This window comes from Phoenix dactylifera, chromosome 2 (assembly GCF_051530095.1).
Source record: "Phoenix dactylifera cultivar Ajwa chromosome 2, Ajwa_hap1_PhDact_Kaust_v1.1, whole genome shotgun sequence".
Lineage (NCBI taxonomy): Eukaryota > Viridiplantae > Streptophyta > Magnoliopsida > Arecales > Arecaceae > Phoenix > Phoenix dactylifera.
In genome coordinates this window covers 58,441,105-58,451,542 of record NC_143191.1, presented here as the reverse complement: position 1 = coordinate 58,451,542, position 10,438 = coordinate 58,441,105, and the positions used below count along the sequence as shown (strand labels likewise).

Below are 10,438 nucleotides of genomic sequence, written 5' to 3'. Positions count from 1 at the left end.
TGAAAATTTGCTGATTTCCGAATTCATAGTAGATTGTATTAGTAGGTTGTCCTGCATTGCATTTGGTAAGTTAGGGTTCATTAGTGGCATTGCATATCATATCACCAACTAGAGTAGTCCTTGCATGCCAACCCATAGTGGTAGAGAGTACCTCCTCACTGACTCTCAGACCCCTTTACCCACCATGAACCCCAGAGTTCTACCAGATATTTTGGAACAATTAGCTGCATTACAAGCTGATCAAGATGAATTCAAAAGAGAGATCCGTGCTCTAGTGCAACACCCTAGGACTTCTGAACCGTCAACCCCAATCGCAGCTTATCCCGAGCTTGGTTTGACCACACCACCTGTAGCTTTTCCCCATCTCCCTAGGAACCAACTTCCTCTTGATCACCAGCGCGATCTTGACGAGCGATTACTTCGTACCGTACGAGTAGATGCTCCCACATTTGCTGGTCAATTAGAGCTGAGTGTGTACCTTGATTGGAGAGCAGCCATGGATAACTATTTTGAGTGGTACGAAATGACTGATGATAGAAAAGTATGGTTTGCTAAAATGAAGCTTATTGGGCAAGCTCACTGGTACTGATATAACGTTGAACATATGCGTGAGACCCAGAGGCTTCCTCGTATCACCACCTGGGAGGATATGAAAGAAAAATTGAATGAGAAGTATCTGCCATTCTCTTACCGACAACGCTTTATGGATAGGTGGCTGAAACTAACTCAAGGGACCTCAACCGTTGCTGATTACATTGCACGATTTGAGGAGTTTCATATGAGGTGCGGTGTAATCGAAGAAGAAACTGTTACCCTTTCTAGATTTCGGGCAAGACTCCGCGAGGAGATCCAAAAAGAATTAATCCTCCGAGAGATTACCACCCTTGACCAAGCATATCAGTTGGCTCAAGATGTGGATAGTTTCTTACGAATCCCTGCAGTAAGGTGTACCGACTCTCGGTCCATACCCCCCGGAGGCCGACCTAATCAAAGCTATTTTCCGCAATCCAGACCATTTTCCAACCATCCTAATCGGCCCGGCTCTAGCCAACCACCGACTAGGCCGTCCCCAATGCCTGCTCAAAGTCCGTCAACTGATAAAGAAAAAGGCATACTAGGTTCCAACCCGTCATCAAGAAGTCAAACTCAGTGTTTCAGGTGCCAAAAGTTTGGTCATATCGCATCCCAATGTAATGCCAAGACCTATCTAATGATTGAACTGGAAGCAGGAATCCAGAAGACTGAATGTGTCGAAGAAGTCTATGAACCAAATATTGAGAATTTCGTAGAAGACTTTGGAGACGAGCAGACCGGGTTAGAGTTTGTTCAGACTGAATACCAGAATGAGCCCACTGATCGAAATGACCAAAACCCTAGGCTCCATGTGGTTAGGTGTACTCTAGCCCAAACCAAGACCGAACAAGATTGGCGTAGAACCTCCCTATTTTACACGCTTATTAAGATCAATGGTAAAACATGCAAGATCCTATTTGATAGCGAAAGTTGCATCAACGCCATTGCGTCTGGAGTTGTTTTCCGCCTCGGTCTGAAATCTACCTCTCATCCCAACCCATATAAAGTAGCATGGGTAGATAAGACGTCCATCTCGGTGTCGAAAAGATGCCTTGTCCCGATTCAATTCCTATATTATAAAGATGAGATCTGGTGCGATTGTCTTCCGATGGACGTAGGTCAAATCATTCTAGGGAGACCTTGGTTATATGATAGGGACGTCACCCTTCATGATCGGTCGAATTCGTGTAGCTTTGTGTTTCAGGGTCGAAAAATTATACTAAATTCATTGCCCCCTAGAGATCCTGCCCCTGAAAAGAAGGGTGCTACACCATGGAAAGATGAGTCACTTCACATCATTACTTCAAAAGAGGTAATGAAAGATATCGAAAGAAACTCACCTGTGTTCGCCCTTGTGGCTAGAGTTATCAATGTGGAGTCAAATCCCGAGCATCCGGCCGCCGTAGTTCCCCTGTTGGAGGAGTTTCACTCTGTTTTCCCTAAGGATCTTCCAGATACACTCCCTCCGATGCGTGATATCCAGCACGTAATTGATCTCATTTCTGGAGCATCTTTGCCAAATCTTCCCCATCATAGGCTAAACCCAAACGAGCACATTGAATTGAAACGTCAAGTTGACGAACTCTTCACTCGAGGATATATTCGTGAGAGTCTGAGTCCCTGTGCTGTACCTGCACTCCTCACTCCCAAGAAAGATGGCTCTTGGAGGATGTGCGTCGATAGCCGTGCTATCAATAAAATCACGGTTAAGTATCGTTTTTCCATTCCCAAGCTGGACGACCTTTTGGATTATATGTCTGGTGCTACAGTTTTTTCCAAGATCGACTTAAAGGGTGGGTACCACCAGATTCGGATTAGCCCTGGGGATGAATGGAAAACTGCCTTTAAAACCAAAGATGGACTCTACGAATGGCTAGTAATGCCTTTCGGATTAACAAATGCTCCTAGTACTTTTATGAGGGTGATGACACAGATCTTTCGACCTTTCTTGAATAAATTTATCGTTGTATATTTTGATGACATCCTCATCTATAGTCAAACTCAAGAGCTCTATCTCTCACACTTAAGGCAGGTTTGTGATGTCCTGCGGAGAAAGTTTCTTTGTAAATCCTAAGAAGTGTGCCTTCCTGACTAATCACGTCATTTTCTTAGGGTTCATAGTGTCTTCCAAGGGTGTCTCCGCTTATCCAGAAAAAGTAAGCACGATAGTCGATTGGCCTGAGCCCAAGACCTTAGTAGAAGTACGTAGTTTTCATGATCTGGCTACTTTCTATCGTCGCTTTATTAGAAATTTTTGTTCGATAATGTCTCTCATTACAGATTGCATGAAGAAAGGAGACTTTATCTGGACTAAATCGGCATCCGAAGCATTTAAAGATATTAAACATAGGATGACCGAAGCACCTGTCTTGCGCCTCCTAGATTTCACTAAGGTATTCGAGGTCGCATGTGATGCCTCTGGCGTTGGCATAAGTGGCGTGTTAAGCCAAGAAGGTCACCCTATCGCATTCTTTAGCAAAAAGTTGAGCGACGGCAGGTTGCATTATTCCACCTATGATAAGGAATTCTATGCGGTAGTGCAAACTTTGCGACATTGGCGACACTATTTGCTACCGCAAGAATTTGTCCTGTATTCAGACCATGAGGCTTTAAAGTATCTCAATTTCCAAAAGAAACTAAACCTTCGACACGGCCGATGGATTGAGTTTCTGCAAGCCTATACTTTTGTACTGAAACATAAAGCTGGAGTTGAGAACAAGGCTGCTGATGCGCTCAATCGATGGATCTTTCTCCTATCCGTGATGAGCATTGAAGTAATTGGTTTTGAAAGGATCAGGGAACAATATACCACATGTCCCGATTTTAGTGATGTATACCTGACCTTACGAGATGGAGTAGAGAGAGAACAAGATGATTTCTTTTTACAAGATGATTATCTCTTTCGCTCCGACTGATTGTGTATTCCTCGAACCTCATTGAGAGATTTTCTAGTACGGAAAGTACACACTGGAGGACTATCTGGGCATTTCGGAAGAGACAAAACCATTGAAATGGTGGAAAGACATTTCTTCTGGCCGAGTCTCAAGAGAGACGTGGCCAAAATTGTCGGTCAGTGTCGCACATGTCAACTAGTCAAACAACGTAAACAGAACACTGGTCTTTACACTCCACTATCTGTTCCTGATTGTCCGTGGTAAGATGTTAGCATGGATTTTGTGTTAGGGCTTCCACGTACCTCGACCAAACACGATTCCATTTTTGTAGTGGTGGACTGATTCTCTAAAATGGCTCATTTTCTTCCATGTTCTAAGACTTCCGATGCTTCTAGGATTGTGAAACTCTATTTTGACGAAGTCGTTAGACTCCATGGCCTTCCAAAATCTATTGTGTCCGATAGGGATGTTAAATTTATGAGCTATTTTTGGAAAACTCTTTGGCACATGATGGGTACCAAATTAAAATTTTTCTCGGCCTATCATCCCCAAACTGATGGCCAGACAGAAGTTGTCAACCGAAGTCTAGGAATCTTTTAAGATGTCTGGTAGGTGAGCATGCTAGAACTTGGGATCTTGTTTTACCAACCGCCGAGTTTGCATATAATAGTTCGGTTAATGGGACCTTAGGCATGAGTCCTTTCGAAGTGGTGAACGGATATAAACCTAAGCAACCCATAGACTTGATTTTCATGTCTCATCAACATAGAGTCTCTGAGTCTGCACATTCATTTGCTTCACACCTGCATTCATTGCATCAAGAGATCAGCTAACATATTCACTCTAATAACTTAAAATATAAATTTCTTGCTGATTTGCACAGACATTATAAAGAATTGAATGTAGGCGATTATGTCATGGTAAGTGTTGCTGGTGGTCCAAACCGTGAACGATTGGCACTGCGGTGTGAACGGGGTTCCGTCTGAGTTGTCTTGGTTGGTGTTGGCTGCGCTCCACCTTCCGCCAAGAAACCTGCAAACAAGCCTTGCACCACCACCAGGGTGGTGATGGCCCTCCGACGGTCAAGTCAGAGGAGATTGGAGGAGGAGGAGAGGTGATAATCGCAAGTAAGAGAGTGCTCTGGGAGATATTGCTCACCTCCCCCCTTTCTCCCCCCAGCCGCATATATACCTGGCTGGGGGGTCTCTCAGGGGGGTTCGTTATCGTGGGGCACGATGGTGTGGCCACTGACATGGCCGTCACAGGGCGTCGTGGAGCAGCACCGGGTACGGCCACGTCAGGGCATAGTGGGGCTCCGCTTTGTACGGCTGATGCAGGAGATCGTGGAGCAGCATCAGATACAGCCGTTGCAGGGAGTAGTGGAGCAGGAGGCCGCGGCGTGCCTCTGGGGAATAGCCTGTCGTTATCAAGAGATCTCCGACTCGGGGTCGGAGCGCTGGATCAAGGGGCAGCCGACTCGGGGTCGGGCTGCGGAGCCGAGGATATCCGACTCGGGGTCGGATCGCTGGATCAAAGGGCAGCCGACTCGGGGTCGGGCTGCGGAGCCGAGGATATCCGACTCGGGGTCGGATTGCTGGATCAAAGGGCAGCCGACTCGGGGTCGGGCTGCGGAGCCGAGGATATCCGACTCGGGGTCGGATTGCTGGATCAAAGGGCAGCCATAGTCTTCCTGGGCGCGCGTGCCGGTCACGTGGGGCATGGCGGCTTATTTCCCCCGTAACAGTAGCCCCCCACTTCCGAGCCTGGAACCAGAAGGGGAACAGGTGAAGGGAGTGATGTTTCGGGATTGCCGCCGTTCCTCGGAGAGGCGCGCGCGCTTCGAGCTCCCCGCCCTTTTTATGGCGTATGGCGGTTATTGCTGACCCGGCAGTCTGAGGATTTCGGCGGACATCCTTCCTTAATGGTGTCGATTCGCCTTTGGGGCGCGAGCGACCCTTCGGCAGCCAGGCGTCCTCTGGCGTCATTGAGGCGTCACTTGCCTTTCCGCCTATTTAATCGGGGGCCTTTCCCCATCCGTCTTCTTCTTTACAGATATTTTCAAGTTTTCCCTTTGCGCCGCTGTTGCTGCCGTCGGACTGTTCACTCGTTTCTCCTCTGGCGCTCTCGGAGCCGCTCTTACCTCTTTTCCGGTGAGTTTTCCCCATTCTTCAGCTTAGGACTCTCCATACTTTCCCCTCTTATACTAGTGTACTCCAGTCGCTCCGGTCTTTCCCCCCTTCCTGTCCCCGTCCTGACCGTAGGTTTATTGGCCATTAGGAATGGGCGAAGTGAGGGCAGACCAAATTAAGTCGGAGCTGGTCGCCACAGACTTAGACAGACTCGTGGCTCGGTACCACCTTCCCGAGGCCTGCAACGCCACGCTCCCGGGGCCTGAGGAGAGGATGTCCCATCCTCCTCCAGGGAAGATCGCCATCAATGAGGGCATTCTCCAGGCCGGGTTCCGCTTTCCCCCTTCGGACTTGGTCATGCAGGTGCTACGGGGTTTAAGAGTGGCACCGACGCAACTGGTGCCGAACTCGTGGTGGGCCCTGACGGTCTTCCAGGTTCTCTGCCGTATGCACGAGATCCCCGCCACCCTGAATGTTTTTTGGGAGTTCTACAGCCTGAGCGGCCACCCCCAGGACAAAGGGTGGTGGTGCTTCGCAGCGCGGCGAGGATGCGGCCTTGTCAAGGAGGCTCCTACCTCCATTCACAAATGGAAGGAGCGCTTCTTTTTTGTTGATGCAGATCCCTCTTGGGAAATCAGGGCGACCTGGGAGACCCCGATGAAGTCTCCGATCGGCCTATCGAGACTGTCAAGGGAGGAGTCCGATGGCTTGGCCGCCTTGAAGGGGTTGGTTGCCGAGGGCCAGCTCCCCCCGGTGGCCCGCCTTATTTCCGAGGATACTTTGGTGAATGTCGGTCTGAGCTCGGTCCCCACCGACCGTGAGTCCGCCACCGATTCTTTCTTGACTTTTTCCCTTCTTTCGTCCCGTTCTTTCCTTTGGTTTCTCCATCTCCGACTATCCCGTCCTTTTTGCAGAGATCGACGACGTCATGCGGTCGGTGAAGACAAAGGCTGTTGGTAGGGCGTCCCTGCTGGAAGCAGCCCAGAGGAGGAAACGAGCTCTTCCGAGCGGGGCCCCACCGGCGAAGAAGTCCCGTAAGGAGGTGCCTCCGACGCCGACCGACGAGTCCGGGCCCACCGATCAGGGAGACGTCGTGGGCACGGACCGGCAGCTGACGCTGTATCAGCCCTCCGGTGGTAAGATTGCCGCTACTCCGGAGGTATCACCCGAGCCTGCCCGAGACGGACGGGTCGGACGTGATCGGTCCCCGACCCGGCCTTCGACTCGGTCGGCTCCTGATGACTCGAGGAGGGACGCGCCGAGGCCCCGACCGAGCGGGACCCTATCAATTCCTGGGGTGACCCCCGCCCCGAGCGCGATCGGCCGGACTCTTCCCCAGGCGATGGATAGGGGTAAGGCTGCAGAACCACCGTCCGGCTCTGGGGAGAAATCGGGGTCTGCCTTCACTACCGATGGCGCCCGAAATCTCATCGAAACAGTGCTGCTGGAGAAGGACCGTCGGCGGGTCCGGGAGTTGGAGGTCTCTGACGTTGGGGCTGCCAGCTGTGTCTGTCTTATGTCGGTGAGTGTTCTTCTGGCCGCTTTTCACTATTTATTGGCTCTGTTGTTCTCCGCCTGACTCCCTTATTTTTCCTATTTCTTAGCTCGCCCAGTACATGATCCGTCTGGAGGAGTGCTACAAGGAACAGGCGGGGCTTCTGGCGAAGGCCGAGGACCGGCTGAAAGCAGTGGAAAAGGGAGGCCAGGCTGTGGCAGGCAGGACAACCGGGGACTTCGAGGCGAGGCTCCGGGAGGCCGAAGAGCGGGCACTCGGCTTTGCTGCCCTCGAGAGGCAGCTGTTGGAGGCTCAGGAGCTTGCCTCGGGTCTCGAGGGCGAGGTCAAGAAGGCGGATGAGCGGGCCGAGAAGCAGTCCCGGAAGGCTGCCGACTACCGGGAGAGGTGGGAGAAGGCCCAGTGGTCAGCCGACAACGCCCGCGACCGAATTCGGTCTCTTGAAGCTAAGCTGGGCGAATTGGAGTCGGCCTTGGAGAAGTCCCATGCGAGCGATCAGGAGCTTCATTCGCGCCTGACGGAGGCTGAGGCTGCTCGCATTGCTGCCGAAGCGAAGCACAAGGAGGCTCGGGCTGAGCTGCTGAGGGTCTCCACCGAGGCGGAAGGCCGGATTGTGGCGAAGGTCTTGGAGGCGAAAGCCCAGATTATGGAGCGGGCAGAGGCGGCACTGGCCGAGAGGAGTGCGGAAATCGGGCGTCAGGCGGTAGAGGCTTATCGCCAGTCCGCCGAGTTCGCTCATGATATGTCGGAGGCAGTACAGACCTATCGTCAGTCCGACGAGTTTGTCCGTGACGCGTCGGACGCGGGGGCCGAAGCCTTTATCTTAGGCTTCGAGGAGGGCCTGGCAAGGGTGTCGGCTAAGTACCCCGAAGTTGACCTGAGCGAGATTTCCCTTCTCGACTCCTCTCCGGCGCCGTTGCCTGCTGGTTCTCCTGCTGCTTCCCTACCTCCTGCGGACGAGCCCGACGTTCCCGACCCGGGAGTTCCTCCAAGCTGACCTCTTGTACCTTTCGTTGTCTTCTCTTTTTTTTTTGTATACCGGGGTTTTGCCAAATTGTATGGGCCTCGGCCTTGAAACAATGAAAATTAATGCAAGTTGAATGTTTCTTCATCTCGGCTTCGTCCTTCTTTTTCTTTTAACTCTCGGTAGCGTCTTGCTGACTCCTGGCTCCCGAAATTCTTCCGGCGCTAGGCCAGGCATCCGAGGGTTAGGCCTCAGGAAACTCTTCCGGCGCTAAGCCAGGCATCCGAGGGTTGGGCCTCGGGAAATTCTTCCGGCGCTAAGCCAGGCATCCGAGGGTTAGGCCTCGGGAAATTCTTCCGGCGCTAAGCCAGGCATCCGAGGGTTAGGCCTCAGGAAACTCTTCCGGCGCTAAGCCAGGCATCCGAGGGTTAGGCCTCGGAAAATTCTTCCGGCGCTAAGCCAGGCATCCGAGGGTTAGGCCTCAGGAAACTCTTCCGGCGCTAAGCCAGGCATCCGAGGGTTAGGCCTCGGGAAATTCTTCCGGCGCTAAGCCAGGCATCCGAGGGTTGGGCCTCGGGAAATTCTTCCGGCGCTAAGCCAGGCATCCGAGGGTTAGGCCTCGGGAAATTCTTCCGGCGCTAAGCCAGGCATCCGAGGGTTAGGCCTCAGGAAACTCTTCCGGCGCTAAGCCAGGCATCCGAGGGTTAGGCCTCGGGAAATTCTTCCGGCGCTAAGCCAGGCATCCGAGGGTTAGGCCTCGGAAAATTCTTCCGGCGCTAAGCCAGGCATCCGAGGGTTAGGCCTCAGGAAACTCTTCCGGCGCTAAGCCAGGCATCCGAGGGTTAGGCCTCAGGAAATTCTTCCGGCGCTAAGCCAGGCATCCGAGGGTTAGGCCTCAGGAAACTCTTCCGGCGCTAAGCCAGGCATCCGAGGGTTAGGCCTCAGGAAATTCTTCCGGCGCTAAGCCAGGCATCCGAGGGTTAGGCCTCAGGAAATCCTTCCGGCGCCAAGCCAGGCATCCGAGGGTTAGGCCTCAGGAAATTCCACTCGTTGGTCGACCAAGGCTGACGCATGCCGAGGCAACTGGTCGGGGCTTCAGGCTAGTCTGCTCCCGGGATGGTCATCGGGTTAGCCTGGCATCCGAGGGCCGAGCCTCGGGACCTTCCACTCGTTGGTCGGCCAAGGCTGGCGCAAGCCGAGGCGACCGGTCGGGGTTTCCGGCTAGTCTGCTCCCGGGATGATCATCGGGCTAGCCAGGCATCCGAGGGCCGTCAAGCCTCAGGAAATTCCGCTCGTTGGTCGGCCAAGGCTGGCGCAAGCCGAGGCGACCGGTCGGGGCTTCAGGCTAGTCTGCTCCCGGGATGATCGTCGGGTTAGCCTGGCATCCGAGGGTTGTCAAGCCTCAGGAAATTCCGCTCGTTGGTCGGCCAAGGCTGACGCATGCCGAGGCAACTGGTCGGGGCTTCAGGCTAGTCTGCTCCCGGGATGGTCATCGGGTTAGCCTGGCATCCGAGGGCCGAGCCTCGGGACCTTCCACTCGTTGGTCGGCCAAGGCTGGCGCAAGCCGAGGCGACCGGTCGGGGTTTCCGGCTAGTCTGCTCCCGGGATGATCATCGGGCTAGCCAGGCATCCGAGGGCCGTCAAGCCTCAGGAAATTCCGCTCGTTGGTCGGCCAAGGCTGGCGCAAGCCGAGGCGACCGGTCGGGGCTTCAGGCTAGTCTGCTCCCGGGATGATCGTCGGGTTAGCCTGGCATCCGAGGGTTGTCAAGCCTCAGGAAATTCCGCTCGTTGGTCGGCCAAGGCTGGCGCAAGCCGAGGCGACCGGTCGGGGCTTCAGGCTAGTCTGCTCCCGGGATGATCGTCGGGTTAGCCTGGCATCCGAGGGTTGTCAATCCTCAGGAAATTCCGCTCGTTGGTCGGCCAAGGCTGGCGCAAGCCGAGGCGACCGGTCGGGGCTTCAGGCTAGTCTGCTCCCGGGATGATCATCGGGTTAGCCTGGCATCCGAGGGTTGTCAATCCTCAGGAGATTCCGCTCGTTGGTCGGCCAAGGCTGGCGCAAGCCGAGGCGACCGGTCGGGGCTTCAGGCTAGTCTGCTCCCGGGATGATCATCGGGTTAGCCTGGCATCCGAGGGCCGAGCCTCGGGGCATTCCACTCGTTGGTCGGCCAAGGCTGGCGCAAGCCGAGGCGACCGGTCGGGGCTTCCGGCTAGTCTGCTCCCGGGATGATCATCGGGCTAGCCAGGCATCCGAGGGCCGAGCCTCGGGGCATTCCACTCGTTGGTCGGCCAAGGCTGGCGCAAGCCGAGGCGACCGGTCGGGGCTTCAGGCTAGTCTGCTCCCGGGATGATCATCGGGTTAGCCTGG

General features: G+C 53.8%; 1 protein-coding gene across 1 annotated transcript; it reads left to right on the top strand.

The window, feature by feature from the left end:
- The first annotated feature begins 6,865 nt into the window (after positions 1 to 6,865).
- On the top strand, positions 6,866 to 7,559 carry LOC149768473 (uncharacterized). The gene is made up of 3 exons (XM_089928564.1): positions 6,866 to 7,118; positions 7,201 to 7,514; positions 7,556 to 7,559. Exons 1-3 carry the CDS (start codon positions 6,939 to 6,941, stop codon positions 7,557 to 7,559), a joined length of 498 nt encoding a protein of 165 aa, XP_089784690.1. The 5' UTR covers positions 6,866 to 6,938.
- The last annotated feature ends 2,879 nt before the right edge of the window (positions 7,560 to 10,438 follow it).